Raw genomic sequence first — 18,006 nt, 5'->3', positions numbered from 1 at the left:
CTATACTTCAATTTAAAAAAATTTTTTTAAAAAGCAAGAGGTCATTTGAGATAAAATGACCTGACTCTAGTTAGTCAAGTTATTCTCTCATTCTGAACTGCTGTTTGCTCAGCTACAAGGATGAATCCCTCTCTTGTTGGTGTGAGAAGTATAGCTACTGCATGGGAAGGACCTACAGGTCCCCCAGCGTCAACAGATGGTCACAAAGTTGTGGCCCTTCTAATTCTCCAGCCTCACGCCTAATGTGATGCCATCCTCAGGTCTCTCTGGGTACCTTGAGCAGAGTTTTGTTAATTAATTAAACAAAATTAAATTTAAATTATATGTTAATTCACTTTATGTCTTAAAATAAACATATGCCATATTGGAGCATGTAAAAAAAAATCTCAAAATCATACAAGTAACAATAGAGAATCCAAACTCTCCCAAAGCTGTGAATCCTTGGGCATTGCTTCGTATTTTGGGAGAGGGGCCATTATCCATCTTAAGAAAACAACTGGCCCCCAATATGCCTTCGTCTTGCCTCCTGGAGACGTTCAGCTCTCTACCCATCGGGACACCAGTGGGTGGCTGGTTACAAGGGCAGTGTTAGCTGCCATTTACGGAGTGTTTACTAAAGGCCAGTTACTGTATTATCTCACTTCATCCTCCCAACAACTACATGAGCTGGGTATTATAATCCCTGTCTTACAGATGAGGAAGAAATGAAGTAGGTAATCCAAAGTCACGTCCTGGAAAGTGGCAGAGCAGGGCCTATCATCATTTCTAGTCCATTCCAAAGCTTATGGGCTTCATCCACTAACCTGAAGAAAAATAGGTCTATCCAGTGACTCCCGACCTGGCACTTGGAGCAAGGGAGAGTCACCCACCCGATGAGGAATGTGACCTCAGGGGCACTTGGAGGGGTGACTGTCCTCTTCTTACTTGTCTCGTCTCTGACAGTACAATGCCTGCTCTTTGAGAATGTCTCCTTATTCCTTTGTCTCCTATTGCAGTGAAAATACCCCCCGGAGGGGCAACACTTAGATTTTACAATCATATACATGGCTCTCAGGTTCTTTCCTAAGAGTAGGTTTTGATGGGATTGGGTAGAGGAGAAGATGACACAGGGGTGCTGAGGACCCTACGAGGAAAAGGAGGGAGGAACGCAGAGGCGGAGGACCGGGTGCCAGGGGTGAAGTGAATCTGGTTCACTAGTTCACTTACTGAAAGTTCGGTCAGTGTTTCTGTCTAATGAGAAGCATGACATAGGAGCTTTTTCCGGGCTGCCTGGGTCACCATTTGTTTTTTGCTTTTGTTTTTAACAGAAAGGAGGTCTATTTTTTGGAATTGAAACCCTCTCAAAAAGTGTGGTTATATGAAAACATCTTTCTAAAGCGAATTATGAGAATCACCTCCCCGTGGAAGTGGGCTGAGGTCACGAGGGGCCTCAGCAGAACACTGGTGACGGCTTCCAGGAGCCGTGGACCCGAGCCGAGCCTGGCACGTTACGAGTGGGATGAGTTAGTTATGGTGATTTGCCTGAAAGACCCCAGTGTCTGTTGTGATGATAAGGAACATTTTTCCTAGATGCGATTATGCTGTTTCATTGAAGTTATTTCTGGAAGAGCTTGTGTCACATGAGGAAATAAGAGGAATTTGGAATTGAGCTCACGGTTGGGGCTTTCAGAAGATTTAGAGAGAGAGAGAGATGTGAATTACTGAGCTGGGATCTTAGCTTTCCTCTAAACCTCCTTTCAAGAAAGGACCTAGAAGTCATCAGATTAATTTTTGCCAAGCTCTTCTATCGCTGAGTTTGATGAGATTCCAGCAAAGGATGAGTATTGAACCAGATAATCTATAAGATCCCTTCTAATTTTGTGATTCTACATTTTGGAGGAAAATCATCTTGGAGCTCCTAACTCATAAACGCTATCTCTTGTTTCAACTCAGTGATTTATGTTCTTCTGTTCTTCACTGCAGTACTAGTTTTTTGATTTAGTCCTATGCGAATTTTTTTTTTTTTTTTTTTGCGGTACGTGGGCCTCTCACTGTTGTGTCCTCTCCCATTGTGGAGCACAGGCTCCGGACGCGCAGGCTCAGCGGCCACGGCTCACGGGCCCAGCCGCTCCGTGGCACGTGGGATCTTCCCGGACCGCGGCACGAACCTGTGTCCCCTGCATCGGCAGGCGGACTCTCCACCACTGAGCCACCAGGGAAGCCCAGTCCTATGCGAATTTCAAGAAAACGGTTTGATTCGAAAAAACAAACCCAGCTTGCCCTGCTTATCAGCTACGGAAAGTTCTAGTCTGTTTTGGTGGCCGGAAAAGTGATGGGTAGCTTTGTGGGATGTGGCAGAGACAGACTGAAGTGTCATCTAGAAAACAAAAGATGACCCTTTGCTTTCTGAACATGTGAAGTTTCTGGCTGGGTGCTGGAGGATGACAGTTTCTCAACCCCATTTTCATCTCTATGGCACTAACCACGTCCAGTTATAAACTCTGTGCTCAGAATAGAAGGAAGGACAGTAACTGGACCTGGTTCAATAGATCAGGAAATTGTATTAGCATTAGAATAACCAACATGAAGAAAACGGGATTTGAGAAAAGATGCTTCAAGTGAATGTACAACAGCCAGCTCGAGTGGCGATCAGGTCAGCCAGCCTAGCAGCTGAAAAAGCAGTGTTGGGATTGTTGGAAAACTGAGGCTCTAGAGCTGATGCTGCCATTGACTGGACACGAAACCTGGGGCAAAACATCTTCCACCTCTGGGGCTTGACTTCTTCATCCATAATACAAGGTGGTGGTGTTGTTTTCAAGTTACCTAATATTTATGTAGGGCTCCCTATGTCCCAGACACTGAGGGAAGTGTTTTTTAAGGCTCTCATTTGATTCTCCAATAGTCTTGGGCCTTGGAAACTCTCCAAGACCATAAAGAGAGACCGTAACTGAAGCAGCTCCTGCCTTGGCCACTGGCCTCCCCTTTCCCCACAGGATCCACACAGCAGCCCTCCATCACCCTTCTCCCTGCAGGTCAACGGATTCAGGAAGGAAACCTCCATGCAGAGATGGAAACAGGACTGGAGAGAAGGCATTTGGGAACTGACTTGGCAAGTTTCTTTCTTTAGCTTGGGAAGATCTATTTCTGGGGCTGGTGGGGACAGTGACTGTGAAATCCGAAAAGACTAAGGAAAGATCTGGCCTGGCCTGAAGGGAGAAAAAGTGGTACTAAAGGATGAATAGGGTGGAATGGCCCGGAGGTCTGGAGCCCAGCAGCAACTAGACACGAGGGTTGTGCTACCTCTTAACTTGGAGCTTCAAGGCAGGACTCACTTTTAAGGGCTCACCTGTCCAGAATGGTTTGGATCAAGTGCTCCAGGAGACATGGGAGTTCTTTGGATCAAGTTCTAAAAGCCCTTCCCAGCCCAACCTATGGGTATCAAGGAGGATTTTTTTGGGGGGTGAGGGCATGGAGAAGGAACAGTTTAGCATCTCCTTCACGTAAAGAAAAAAGCTCTTGGTGGAAATCTGACTCGGGAAGGTATAAAACGTTAAAGCAATTGATGATCTGTGGTTTATAAAACTCTCTGTCGCTGTATCTTTTAATCTGGTTTCTGCACTGGTAGCTGGGGTAGGGCCCTCACTGGTCTGGGAGTCAGGAAATCTGCTTAATCCTGGCTCTACCCACCTAGCTAACTGCAGCCTCTTCATTAAAAAAAAAAAAAAAAAAAATGCTGAGAACAATCTCTGCTCTGCCAGGCCTATAGGGTTGTTGAATCAGATGAACTTGTGTCTATTAGAAATTGGAAATGGTCCACAGCAATCAGATATAAGGTCTTGTACATTGGAAGGATAGTTCATCTGTCAAAATAATCTTTGAGTTAGAAATGATTGGTACTTTAGGTTCATAATTTTCAAATGTTCTTCCATAATTACGGGCACAGATAGAAATACCAGAAGGCGGCGGGAGAATTGAATGGCTACCGTAGTCATTTCTTTCTGAATCACCTTTCTTTTCTTGGAAAATGGAGAAAGAGATCGAAGTTGACAATATCAAGGAACAAAGGCATAGCAAAATTATCCTCAGATCACGTGAGCTGGACTTTCTGAGCAACGTTGAGTGAGCTTACATCCAACTTGAGCCCAAGAAACTCGTGCAGAAACCAGAGGGCACAAGGAACTTGCTGACAGGTCAACCTCATTTCAGGACGTGGAAACAGCACGGAAACCAAAGGAAGAAGATGCCAACGTAAGATCACCGGGGCTTCTTAGTCTGAGAATACAGTAACGTGTAACTACTTAGGGACGCAAATCCACTTTAGGGAAATCGTAATTGGAAGACAAATTACCTTATGTTTTTGTACCCGTGGAGAAGCTGAGAAATGAGAGTTATCTCATGGTGGGGGCCTAGGCTTGGTAGAATGAATGATGTGCCCCCTGCGAAAGATGTCCACATCCTAATCCCTTAAACCTGTGACTATGTTACCTTACATGGCAAAGGGGACTTTGAAGATGTGATGAAGGACCTTGAGATGAAAGATTATCCTGTGTTACCAGGGTATAATCACAAGAGAAAGAGGGAGACAGGAGAATCAGGGCCAGCGAAGGAGATGGAAGCAGAGGTCAGAGATGGGGGCGAGGGGATTGGAAGACATGCTGCTGCTGGTTTTGAAGATGGAAGAAGTGGCCCTGACCCAAGGCAGGCAAGCAGCCTCTAGAAACTGGAAAGGCAAGGAAATGGATTCTCTCCTACAATATCTAGAAGGAACACAGCCCTGCCTGACCCACTGCAGATTTCTCACCTCCAGAATGGCAGGATAATGAATTCATGTTGTTTTAAGCCGGGAAGTTTGTAGTAATTTGTTCCAGCAGCAAAAGGAAAGTAAAACATCAGAGGCTGCTAAATTTGATGCCTATAAATCGAGGAAGGGCATTAAATTAAAATGCTATAACGTGACTGAAAGCAAGCTGCTAAAGATGCTAAAGATAAATCATTCGTTTCCTTTAATTCCATGGCTAGTGGGGTGGTTGTGAATTGTATCCACTGGCTTCCAGTCGGTACTTGCCTTCTGTTTCCTTGTTATGAACACACAGACACACACACACACACACACACACACACACCACTTAAAACAGAAGAAAGAAAAGTTCTGTAGTAGATCTGAGTCCTTCCCCATCTCCTAGCTCCCCGGCCCTCGGAGGGCTCTTCAATCTCGGAGGCCGTTGTTTCCTAGACTCTAGGCTACCTTGAAGCAGATGCCGTGAAGGAACCATCTCAGGAATTACGCAGTAGGTGATGCTTACGAACACCTGTCAAGAACAGACTCTGGTTCCCTGCAGGTCACGTGTGGCAGGACAGTGTGAAACCAAGACCTTGCTCAAACAGCTGCTCTGTGGCTTTGAACTCGCGTGCTGCATTGTCCTGGCACATGCGACAAAGATGGCGGCTTGGCAGGCTAGAGCTGTTTGGCTTCATTTATGTGCCCAGGATGGGCCATTTTTCCAGTGCCTAAGTGGTAGTAGGAACGATGGCATTAGCTCTTTAAAGGCCATGGAAGCAACGTGAAGCACTGTTCCCTGAAGCACCAAACTCTCAGCGCCCTGCCCGGACAGCAGCCTGGTGGTAGACAGGAGCCTGTGCTTGGCTGAGACAGGGCCGGCCCAGAGATGAGACGTGACAGTCACTAGACCCTTTCTCTACAGTGATAAAACCTCTGGTTAAGTCGGCCGCAAAAGTGTCTCAAGGAACCAAGAGGGTAGGATATCTGATCGGAACTTTTATAACAGAAAGACCGTATCGACAGGATACTTGGGAGTTTTGAGTTATATAGGCCCAGCATTGATGATGCGATGAGTTCATAGCTACTCTACCATCTCTCCTCCTCCCATTCCCCCAACACGTGACATTATTACAGAGAAGTAAGTCAAGGAATGAGGGGTAAAAGCATTCTGCTTTCTCTTTGAGCATTTTCTTGAATTTCAAAGACAAAGGAGCTCACCCCATTTTACCACCCAGCCGATCTCTCCCCTCATTCTCTCCCAAGAAGTATCTTCTGGAAAGAGGAACCATGGGGTAAAGCATTTCCAGATACCATCCCTTTACCCGGGGCTTTAAGGAATAGAACCTTAAACTTGGAAAGAACGCTGACACCTACGTGCTCAGATGTGAAGGCACTGAGCCTGGGAACCGCAGCCATCCCTTTCTCCTTGACTTCCGGGAACATCTTAAAGCGCGCGATCAGCATAGCGTACATGTTGGATATAGCGCCACCTAAAGGGCAGAGCAACAAGTTACCTCTTCTCGTCACGGTCAACGTCGTCATTTCACATGCAAGCAATATTCCTTATTTCCATTGACCTAGAGTCCTCCCTGGACACGGGAGAGTACCTTCTTACTGGCTGTCCTTTGAGTTGAATCCACAGACTCAAAGGCACCAGCTAAGAGGGTCCAGGGAAGGAGCATTTAGCCCAACTCTAGGATGGATGCCAGTCCTCCACACCCACCTCTGTCACTGGGGGAACTGCAGTTGACTCTGCTCTTGCTAGGAGCCCTTTGAAGAGGCTTTTAAGGACTTAACAAAGTGTGGCCTTCCTTCTCGGCTTGACAGCGTGGTCATTCTGCAGTAGGCCTGTGATAAACTTATATCCTCGTGGAGAGGACATTTCTTTTCAGCTCATGCAATGCCTTGCACTTGCACTGAGAAAGATCAGTTGCTGTGAACAAGGTGGACTGTTAACAGTCCTTGTAGGATGAGGATAAACACCCAAGCCCATCTCATCATATTCATCTGTTAATTCCCCCCAAATGCTTCTTCCCTCTCAAGGACATCAATGAAATATAATTCTAATGCTTAAAATTTCATAATTGTAGGAAAATACACAACCAAGGGAATTTTAAGTCCATACTGAATTAGTATTCATGCGTCATCCTAAGGTTGTCAAGGATTTCATACCACAAGATCTGTATCTTGTAAGTAGAGTCTCATTTGACAAGCAAAGAAAAGTGAGCTTCTCCCCGGGATTGTTGGAAAGTTTAGGATTTTCGCTAACCAGGTAAAAGACAGATTGTTGCGAGTGCACATGAATATGCTGGTGTGGGGGCTGTGAGAGCACGGGGCAGAGCAAAGGCACAGCGAGCCCCCCAACCCACAGGGGGAGGCGCCCGGGCTCTGCCACCACGCGAGTCCTCTGAGCTCCTTTCCCTTCTGGTGGCTGTGGAGCAGGAGGGCTCTCTGGACCAAGCTGGAGGGCCCACGCAGGGCCACGACTCGGCCTCGTCTCTGCCCTGGGCTCTGATGCAAGCAGGCAACCTGGCAAAGAGCAGTACTCACCCAGAGCCTGGCTTTGTCATCAGTCAGAATGAGGGCAATCCCTAACCTCTCCTGGACCCCAGAGACATGGAGCAGATAGAATCCAGGTCAAGCCTGCTCTGAGCAGACACCTTGTCTAAAAGGCTGACTGTGCAGCATGCTGGGGGGCAAAGGACCAGCTTTTAAAGGAAGTTTCACTGGAGCTCATGGTTTCTCCATCCTGGCGCTCAGGGGTATTTCAGGCTGGCTAATTCCTTACGGTGGGGCTTCCCTGGGCATCCCTGGCCTCTACCCACCAGATGCCAGTAGGACTACATGTCCCCCGCCCCCAAATGAGTTGTGACAATCAAAAATTTCTCCAGAGACACTGCCAACTATCCCCCGGGGACAAAATAGCTCCCCGTTGAGAACCGCCGCCCTAGTTCTTTTTGGAGAGGCTGCGGAGAAAGGAGAGAGGAAGAAAAAGGGGACGATGGACCCAGAGGGAGTGCACGTCCCAGGACAACTGTCCAGGGAGCCCCACTCTGCTTCCCACTCTTGTCTCATGGCTCAGTCATTCTCCATCTAAAGGTTCAGCCGTCCGAAGAGGGACGAGGAGGCTCCCTGGGTCTCTGGACAGAGCAGACTGCGCTGTGTCACACAGGCAGGAGGACAGATGCGTGAGCCCTATGTGCTCTTCTTTCCCAGGAATCTCCCAGAGAAAGGGCGCAAAGACAAGACCCGAAACATTCTGAAAATCCTGTCAGATAGGAAAAGGTTTGCGAATAAGTCAAGATTTCCCTGAGCGGTGATGTTCTCCGGTTCCCTCTGGCTCCCGGCTGAGGGTGACGTCCCGCAAACATCCTTCTTCTAGAAGTCTCAAGGGACCTTCCATGAAGCATGTCGCCTCTGGCTGTTACAGATGGAGGTGTAAGGAAACTGGGCTGCGCTATACATTCAAGCACAGGCCTAACTCTTCATGTCTAGTCCCAGGCAATGGGACTCTCAGGTCTCAGGCACACAGATGTGTGATTTCCCTTATGTCCACCCCTTAAATCATAAGACCCTTTTCCCAGGAATAAGGTTGGATGCTACCCAGAAAGGCATCCATTAACAAGTGAGGATGCTATGATCCATCTCTCCTCTGTAACACCTTGTAGAAAGCAGGGCAGAAACAGGTTGCTAATGACCTTTTCTTTTGTCCCCTCCTGATTTTGCAAGGTCTACATTACACTGTAGCCTGGCATCTACGGCTTCCATCTTGGGGTCAGAGCGTGTGGGTCTTCAGGAACTAAGGAAGGAGCCTCAGGATCAAGTTCTAGTCTCTTCTACCTGATCATTCCCCACCACTGATGAGGGTGGCAGCCCTTAGTCCATACCTGGCTTAGCAGAACTGCCCAAGAGAAGCCTTTCTCTGGCTGTGTATTTTCTGGGGCAGGTGGGTCCCAAGACCGGCCAGGTAAGTTAGGCCTGGCCCAACCCCGCTTAGTCACCTTTTCCGGGGCCACAGGAGCAGCCATTCTCTTCCCACTCTTGGGAACCATTAAAAGAGAGCCCAAGGCCCTCCTGGTTCCCTCAGGACAGCTCAATCACACAACCGATCTTACAAGAGAAGGAAGGATAAAGGTAGAAACAACATTGATCTCTGTACCCTACCTGGTTCCTCATGAGAAAACACCTTAAGGGCATCAGTTCCAGTTAATCGTGACAAACTTCCCTCAGTGGGGATGGTTTTCCAAAGGAACACTGAATACTCAGTTCCCTACAAAATAAAGCTAGCTTAAAATTCATCACAGCTGGTGTTCAATGACTTTAAATTTAAAAAGGCAAATTTTCCCTTTCATTTAACTAACACATCTTCCTTCAGCACCTGAAAACATATGCTACGGCTTTAAAAACAGAGAATAAAGTAGCCGATCTGAGCTTGTAGATAAAGCTGCTTAATTTAAGAGTTGGCCCTGAGGCCACTGTTGCTTCTCATCGTTTCTTCCTTCTGCCTTCTCTTCACTTTCTCTCTCCCTCATCATCCCCTTGTCTTTGTAGATTTGCTGAAGGGGGATCACGACTTGGCCTTTGCTCAGCCTGACACAATGGCAGGTGTGGTGGCTCTGGCCTCCCCAGCGGGGGGTCAGTCTCCGTGGACTGAGCTCTGGGGCAGTGACACCCATTCTGAAGACCCCTCTCTTGCCGCTGAGGAGGTGACAGTCTGCACGCCAGGTTTCCTTTCCACGGGTCAGTGACTCTCTCTCTCCCCACTGCCTTCCCAACTTTTATTTCATCTCTGCATCAAACCAAGGTCACGCACACAGACCCAGGAACCAAAAGCAGGACTTGCTGTCTCAGGTTGATTTTCTTGGCTGCAAGAGGTGTAAATAACGGAGCTTAGAATGCAATGGCTGGTGATAAAAGGCAGGAATGGGGAAGACTGGAAAGACTGAATGACATCATAAAGAAGCAAAAGAATGAGAAACCTCTTGAAGAAATCGTCACCCTCTTTTTTAGCTCTAAGAAACTCCTCCTTTCACTGATGCTTGGGAGAGTGAAATCCCCTTATTCTATAAATCCCTTATTAGGAATCTTTCCTCCTTTGTTCCACATGAGCCATACATCCTATGTGTAGGATCACAGTAGAGGTACTGGGTTAGTATCATTGTTGATTATGCTCTTTTCGAATGCAAATAATTAATATTCAAGCATGGCGTAGTTGGCTTGGAGGTGTGGTCAATGGTCACATGCACTTAATCACATTCATTCTTTTGATCAGTATATAGCCTATTTAACCTAATGCAGAAACACTGACTATTTAATCATTTCTAGGTTCATAATAAAGCATGACATATCAGAAGAAAAAACACAAAGAAAGGTTAAAATATCACATACCAGGAGAAAATATCCCATCGCCAGAGCCACCAGGCCAGCCAATGATTTCTCTCATTTTCTTTAGTGTGACATATTCCAAAAGCACAAAAACTGGAGCAATTTCATAGGTGAACCTGAAACGTAGTAATGGCCACATTTTGTCTGTAACTCAAAGGAATAATTCATCATTACAATATCTATAGAAGAATTTCAATCTGCAGAACAATTTAAAATTATAGCACTGAGCAGAGAGAAAAAAGTTTTGCTCGGTTTTCTATATTCCTAAAGTCAAGAGCGTCAATCATTGGCTTAGTGAGCAAGGGTCATTTATCACAGTGAATAAATATATTGCAGAGTAACATTATAACACTATCTAAAAGACAACATCTGGTCCCATTGCTCTCTCATATTATACATAATTATAAATCCAACATGCCCCAAAATGTCCCTTTGGTGTTTAGAACATGGTGTATAACTTTGATTGCATGAAAGATATATCAGGACTACCTTTTAAGCTAAAGTAAACATCCATACTCCTCTGAAGTTCGTTTCACTATTTTAGGGGCTACTTAATAAAAAGAGATTTTTCACATGAGAGGTAGAATAAAGCTTATGGAATCTCAATAATAATTATCCTGGATTATACAAAAACACATTTAGCTACTTACATGTTAGTGTTTGCTGTTGATGTCAGCCAGTCTGCTGCTAATCCAACCATATCCAGTCCTGTAGAAAGTTGATTGAAATATCTGGGATGCCCTGAATTAGACAGAACACCAGAATCAGGATGAATCCAATGAAAATAAATGCTTCCGAAACACATGATTTCTCTAGCGAAAGAACCTTGAAACATCCTTCAGTAATAGGAAATCCATACTCAGAAACCCATCTCTCTCTCTCTCTCTCTCTCTCTCACACACACACACACACACACACACACACACACACACACACACATACACACATCCCAAAGGAGCATTTCCTTTAACAAGAGAAACTGTTTTGGGTTTTGATATTTCTTAAAACACATTCTAAAAATCGTCCTTTAAACATACCCTATAAAAAACATAATCGTGATTTGCAATGTGGACACTAGTTTATTTTCTAGCATTCTGTCAATATATTTGCAAACTCAAATGCCGGTGCAATCCAAAGCTACTCAAAGACAGGTGACTTCTTGTTTACACTTGTGCTGTTAAAAACTCCTTTTCCATTGAAGTTGTCCTGGGGATCAGTCATGTACCTTGACATCCGCCAGGCATGCTAACATCCATGGTAATATCAGTGACAAATGACTGACGGTCAGAAAAGACAAGGCAAAAAGTGAGAAGATAAGACACTCTATTGAGGGGTTTGCCCTGGACTCAAAAGGTGATGACTGTCGAAAGATGGTACGAACAGACCTAATTGTCAATTCTTTTCTGTCTGAATAGTCTATCATAAACAACAGAGCTCCTTTGTAGTTGCAATTCAAAATAAAGCTAAATACAGTCAACATCACTGTCTTGTCAACAAGATACATGAAGGTATAGTCAATGGACTGATCAGTCTATTAGCCAGGCTTATCTAATTAACTTCCGGATTCCTCTAAAACTCTCTAAAGGGGTTGACACCCAAACACTCCTGAGTCTCTTATTTAAAATGTGATTGCAAAGATCTCATTAGAATTCCATCTCCTTGTCTTGCCCCACACAAGCCTATCTATAAATCTGTGATTTGTTTAGCAGCAAAAATTTTGGAAGAGTAACAATTATGGAAATAGCCTCTGATGAAAAGGCATCTGCCACTTACTGGACACCTGTCTGAAGTCTGGGGATGTGAGAGTCTCTGGAGCCAGCGTGGACAAAACAAGATAAAGGAAGGAAATGGGGAAGGCAGAGACAAAAGTCAACACAAAGCTTATCTCAGGACCAGGACCAGAGCGTTCTCTTATCAGCCGCGGGCCTGTGGCCAGACAATGAGACCCCGAGAAAAGACAGGAGCTGGGGAAGAGCACATCTTAAAGAGACTGGGGTTTGGGCAGCTCTCGTTCATTCTCCGGCATTGTTTTACCTCCCTTCGGCCCTGCACGGTGCCCTTCAAGCTCTGTGCTCTGATGCTGACCCCGTCAGTCTGCATCCACAGCAAGGGAAACAGGCTTCCCGCGTACTCCTCTCTGCCTCATTGCTCCCCCATTTCATTAGCGCTCGCAGCTGAAATCATAGCCCTCTTCTCCCTCCTGAGGCCCCTTCCTTCCTCTTTCCCTAAGCCGTTTCTTTGAAGCGAGGAAATTAATAAGGATTAGCAAATCTATCCATTAATCAACTCTCCCAACTCACACGCATTTTCTGGACAAATCTGGTATCTATGATCACACACGAACTCTATGGAAACGTTGGCATGGAAACCTCTGCATAAAATTGAGAGGGATCCCAAGATACGTGTTATGCCCCAGGTAATCAGAAGGTCAATTCACCCTGATGACTTTGGGAAACTGTGGAAAGAACTTTGATGCTTCAATTGCTCGGCTCCCTTCTTCCATACATTTTTGACCTTGGTCTGTTTCACCTAAATCTCTCCTGCCTCAAAATCTGCATTCACCGATACAGATGTGGAAACACACAGGGAGATGCTTTGACAAATCACAACAACGTGTCCTGTTGATTTCTGCGGAAATATTGTATTTGCTCGCTTCCCATGAACCTACAGGCTGCCGCCGAATCCAGGTAGGGTCCCCTGAGACCTGCCTGCCTGCTGTCCTAGCCGTTACTGCTGCTACCCCCCCCGCCCCCCCCTCCCCCACCGCCGGCCCTGTGTTGTGAGCCAGAGCCTGGCCAAGGAGTCGGGTGGCTATGCGCTGCCTGCCGTGGAGACAGCCAGTTTGAAACCAGAGATTAGAGCTGCTCCCGCCTCTGGACCGCTCCCCACAGATCAGCAAATGAGCCAGGAAGGGTGCGCAGACTCTGTGAACAGGCAGCCACAGACAGCTCTGACCCTGGTGTCCGTTGGGAAGGGGCCCCAAGTCGGTCCAGGCTGCTCTCTCTGGACACGCAACACACACCCAAGGATGGCCTCGTTTATTGATGCTTCAATGCCTTTGTCTCGTGGCTGAGTTCAGAGATTCAAGACAGGATTAAGCCCTCCACCGCCCCACCCCACCCCACCACTAGCAAACCCAACGACCCTAGCAAACGCTAATTTGTTCCAGAATTGTATCATTCTCTGCACTTCTCGGTTTTCTTTTGCAACATTCCTTACAGAGATAATTTTAACAATGCATGAAGACTCCCCTCCTGCCCCTCACTTCTCTCTAAGCCTGGCGTCCAAGTGGAAATTAGGTTAAGGACTCTCAGTAGAAAGCAGATGATAACATGCATTTTATAAAAGAATCTTCTGAGGAGCGTTAGCGCGCCTCATGGTAGCAGTGATGGTAATTTTGCTTCACAGGCTCTCAATAGTACTCATTGTCAAATACAAGTTACAGCATGAACTTGCCAGTCAAAAAGGAAGGTGACAGCTGTTAATTACTTGAAATGCTATTGGGGGTGGGGGGAAGGACCAGAAGACTACATATGTTATGAATAATATTGATACTGAATTAATATTGATATGCCTGGGTCAGAAATCCAGCTCAATCATACTTTTGCTGACCTTTAAATAAAATGCATTAGAGCCACACTGACCAACAGTTTCACAAGCATTATGGCAAAATCTAAGTGTTGAGTTGGCCCATCTTTTCCCGACACTAAATGGAACATTGACAGACAGAACTATTACTATCGTTGACCTGCAATTTCCATTATCCTAACTCTTAAAATTGCGTTTCAGACACCACCAGCTCTTAAGGATGAAGATGTGAAACATTTTTATAGATTCTTTTTGGTTTGGTAACAATCAAAATAATAGGTAGCAATTTACTGTTAATGTATTTAAATATTAGGTTGGGAATAGGTCAAATAAAAATGAATTAAAAGCATTGCTCAGGTTCGCACCTACAGATACACGAAAATCTGGAAGAAAAACCATCTTTAGTACCTAGTACACACATCATGTGGACTCTCTGTGAATATAATTGAGAATGAAATCTAAGAAGTCTTCAAAACTCATACTCCATAGATTGAGTCTGATAGAAATCTCCGAGTTAAATTATTTTCCCTATGTATCTAATTCTAAGTCTATACTTTCACAAAAGTGGATAATAAAAGTACGGGAAATCAATTTCCTAAGGCTTCTATGTGTATCTTTCCTCTCTGTTGGCAAAAATAACGTGCAAAAACAAAAATAAAACAAAACAAAGGGCTGAAAGTCCCACGGCAAACATTCTTAAAATCTGTTGTTGATTGGAATGATACTGATAATTCATGTAATTCAAAACTTGCAAAGAAAAAGATTAAGTTTCTAGGGCAATTAATATTTTGTGATATTTTACATATTTATTTGTTAGCAAATCTTTTTTGAGGCTAAATATCAATTGAGATCCACAAGGTCTCCCCTCCCCCCAAATTCATTCAAATTTATTTTTATTGCTTTAATGAAGTGTAGTGCCACCATGTATCAGGATGATTAGAGGCAAAGTAGAAAATGAAGTGGTAATCATAACCTGGGGAGATGAATAGCTGACTTTGTGTAGATAAAATGAAAGCTTAGAGCGCACCCACATAAATGTTACACCTAGGGCTATAAAATGGATAGAGTATGAAGAATACTATAAAAAAGCAATAAATACAAAATAGACTAAAAATGTTTGCCCTTAAGGATATCTGATTCCCCTCTATCCCTTTTTTCTTTGTCTTATATCCAGAATGGTTAGGAAGCATGAACATCCTTGTATAACATGGCTGAATTGTTAAGCTAGTTTGTATTGTGTTTTCTTTTGTGTACATTTATTTAAAAGTAGAGGAAACCTGGAGTTCATCTGAAGTCTTGGTCATCTGAGACAATGCCAAAATATTATCCTGCTGCTTCAACCATTACATGGATGGTTTGTCCAATTTCTGATGCTTTCTATGCCAAGGAAATACCAGCACTGCACTGCTATTTGGGCTTTTGTTCGGATTATGCCTTTTGTGCTTTCATTTCCAGATTCCCTTTCTTTCTCTATTTTCGGTCACTTCTACAGGCCTCTGCTGACAAATGGTTGCTTCTACATCAGTGGTTAATTTCCATGGTCAACTAGGGCAGTGTAAAATCTGATGATTTATACTTAGATAACGTTTCTGACATTATCAACTTCACAAGCATGAACAGTAATGGCAAATGGTGCTGCTTGATGTTAATCATCCTAATCGTGACTATTTTCTTATATGACAAAAATAACTTTGTAAATCTGAAATTATCACTAACTCCATAAAATAAAACATTTTTATAGGAAAAATTAAAGCTTTAAAAGAAAAAAGCTTTATTATTTCTGATTGGACAATACCTGTTTTAATTGCGTACTTTAGAGTCGTTTGGCAATGCATCAAAATTTCCTCCAAATTTTGCGGTTGGTCTGCCAATCCCCAGTTATATTCTTGAAGAAGCTCATTGGGGTAATGGAAGTCAATCACTTTGGTCGATCTATCGAAACTTTTCACCACATACTGAAGCAAAATGTCCATAACATCTTGCAGAAATGCCAAAGTGGGTCTTTCTCCGTCACACGCTGGTAGCAGGTCTAAAGAATGGAATCAAAATGCCACATTTTAATTTTACAGTGAAACTATCCAGGGCAAGTTTGTCAGCTGACAATTTCTCTTTGAACCGAGAGCTTTCACGTTTTAAAAAAATCTTCTGGAAACGAGAGCATTTTCTTTAAAGAGGAGGGATTCTTCAAAGATGAAGGAATGAAAAAAATTACAATTTCTCCCCCTATCCCAAATTATTTCTTGCATTTCAGTTCATAACTTGTTTGCTTTCTTCCTTTCTTTTTTCTTTTCTTTTTCTTTTTTTTTTAAGAGACTATGCCTCCATTCATTTGTTTCACCGGCGTTCCCGCTAAATGTTATTTCTCAGTAAATCATCTTAAATGATCACGGAAACACTTCAAGTCAGGAATCTTTGAGGAATGCCTTTGGGCAAATCAGGCAAAATGGATCATGCAATGTTAGGATCTCTGGCCTATTACGAAAGCCCACTGTTTCCAAAGACAGCGTGTGTGTGTGTGTGTGTGTGTGAGCGCGCGCGCAAGTTTGGGTGACCGCGTGTGTAAGCGCAAGGGAGTAAAACCGCGCGCAGGTCTCACGTGAATCGCTCTCCTGTGAAAACACAGCTACAAATTGCTCTTGCGATCTAAAGACCTAGGAAGTCTCAGCAATTTTGAACTGGAAATCGCGTCCCACCCGAGGCCTCGGCGGCACCGAGGAGCGGCCCCGGAGCTCCCCTGGAACGCGGGCGCCCAGCGCCAAGCAGAGGCCGGGGTCGGGGTCGGGGTCGGGGTCGGGGTCGGACCGAGCGGGCAGGCCCAGCCTTTCTCGCTGTCGGCTGAAGGTTCTCCTAAGGTCCCCTTCCGCCCTCCACCTCGACGCCTCGGCTCAGGCTGCCGGGCGGGGTCCCTCCTGGCCGCGGGGGGCGGGGCGGGGCGAGGGCAGGGGCTCCCGGGGGCCCCGCGAGGCGCCTTTACCTGTTGCGTGTAGCAACGCGTAGTTGACCCCCGCTGTGGGGCAGCTGCAGGGCTTCCGGTTGCAGGCGCAGGCGGCCTTGCGGGAGGTGGCCCTCGGGGGCTGGATCCCGCCGCTCTCCGCCGGCTTCTCGGCGTCCCCGTAGAGCAGGGCTGGGCAAGGACACAGAGCGCGGGACTCGGTCAGCCGCCCGCCGGCCCGGCTCCCGGCCCCAAATCAAGAGTGAGTCTCCGACCCTCGACGGGAGGCGGAGGTGAGAGGGTGCCTTTGCCCCCCGTGGGCTCCGAGGCGCCTGGCCCCGTCCGCCTCCCCCCCCCGCGCGCCCGCACTCACCGCACAGCTTGTTTCCTATGCCGCCCGTGAACTTCTGAGCCACCTGACACCAGGCCCTCGCTGCAAGGAGAGGCGGGCAGGAGGGGGGCGAGGCCGTAAGGAAAGAGCAGAAAGACGTGTGAGGTTTCGTCCTTTGGGAACGACGTCACGTCAACGGGGTCCGGGGAGGCTGCCTGCGGCCCGCACGGCGGGCTGGTGCGGGAGGCGCGCGGGGGCCTGGCGGCCTGGCCCGACCCCCGGTTCGCCGACTTGTTCCCGAAGGAGCAGCCCACACGGTGGCCCTTTGCACTTGCCTTCCAGGCGCCACTCGGTGAGGGCAAAGCCCCCTTCCTGCCTCGCTCGGGCGAGTGTTCCTAGACACCGAGGCTGTCCATCTCCTCACAGGTTCCCCTTCCAGGCAGAGAATTCTCCCCCCTTTCCCGTTTTTCTTTTCCCCACCGCCACTCCGTCCCTCTCCAGGGTCCAGACACGACGGTGGCGGCAGTGCCCCAGGCCCGCGAGTTCGGTGTCCAGGAGACGCCGCCGGGTTTGGGGGACTCTCCCAGATTTCAGCGAAAAGGGCCAGAGATTCTCTGGGCATCTTTCCAGGGGATAAGAGAGCCTGTGCGGGGTTTCGTCTCTCGGGTCATCAGGGACACCCCCCGAGGGCAGGGCTAAGCGTCCGAAGTTTCCCACTGCAAGTGGAAAAACCTCTTTCAAGCTTCCCCAGCCCCGCAAACCCCAGTCCACCCGCAAAGCTCACCTCCTGCAGTTCCCGGTTCTCCTACCTGTGCCAGGGTTCTCGGGATCCCCGGAACCATCTTCAGATGCGAAGGACCAAAAGCCGGAGCCGGGAGATGCCATCGGCTCTGCGAGGCTGGAGCAGGACGCCTCCGAATGCGAACTGTCGGCGAGCTGCCCTCCGATCCGCCCTGCACGCGCGCGTGCGTGTCTGTGCGTGTCTGTCTGTGTGTGTGTGTGTGTGTGTGT

General features: G+C 46.6%; 1 protein-coding gene across 1 annotated transcript in view; it reads right to left on the bottom strand.

Moving 5' to 3' along the window:
- GAD2 (glutamate decarboxylase 2) overlaps nucleotides 1-18,006 on the bottom strand; it is a 68,215-nt gene that overhangs the window by 49,792 nt on the left and 417 nt on the right. The window contains exons 2-8 of the mRNA XM_059056409.2: nucleotides 17,805-17,978; nucleotides 17,038-17,097; nucleotides 16,707-16,856; nucleotides 15,528-15,761; nucleotides 10,795-10,885; nucleotides 10,148-10,260; nucleotides 6,134-6,249 (exon numbers count right to left, since the gene is read on the bottom strand). Coding sequence (XP_058912392.1) covers nucleotides 6,134-6,249; nucleotides 10,148-10,260; nucleotides 10,795-10,885; nucleotides 15,528-15,761; nucleotides 16,707-16,856; nucleotides 17,038-17,097; nucleotides 17,805-17,880 — 840 coding nt within the window. The 5' untranslated portion in view covers nucleotides 17,881-17,978. The remainder of the gene's footprint in view (nucleotides 1-6,133; nucleotides 6,250-10,147; nucleotides 10,261-10,794; nucleotides 10,886-15,527; nucleotides 15,762-16,706; nucleotides 16,857-17,037; nucleotides 17,098-17,804; nucleotides 17,979-18,006) is intronic.

Source organism: Kogia breviceps, chromosome 3 (genome assembly GCF_026419965.1).
Source record: "Kogia breviceps isolate mKogBre1 chromosome 3, mKogBre1 haplotype 1, whole genome shotgun sequence".
Lineage (NCBI taxonomy): Eukaryota > Metazoa > Chordata > Mammalia > Artiodactyla > Physeteridae > Kogia > Kogia breviceps.
Note: the sequence above shows the minus strand (reverse complement) of the source record. Positions and strands in the feature narration are given on the sequence as shown.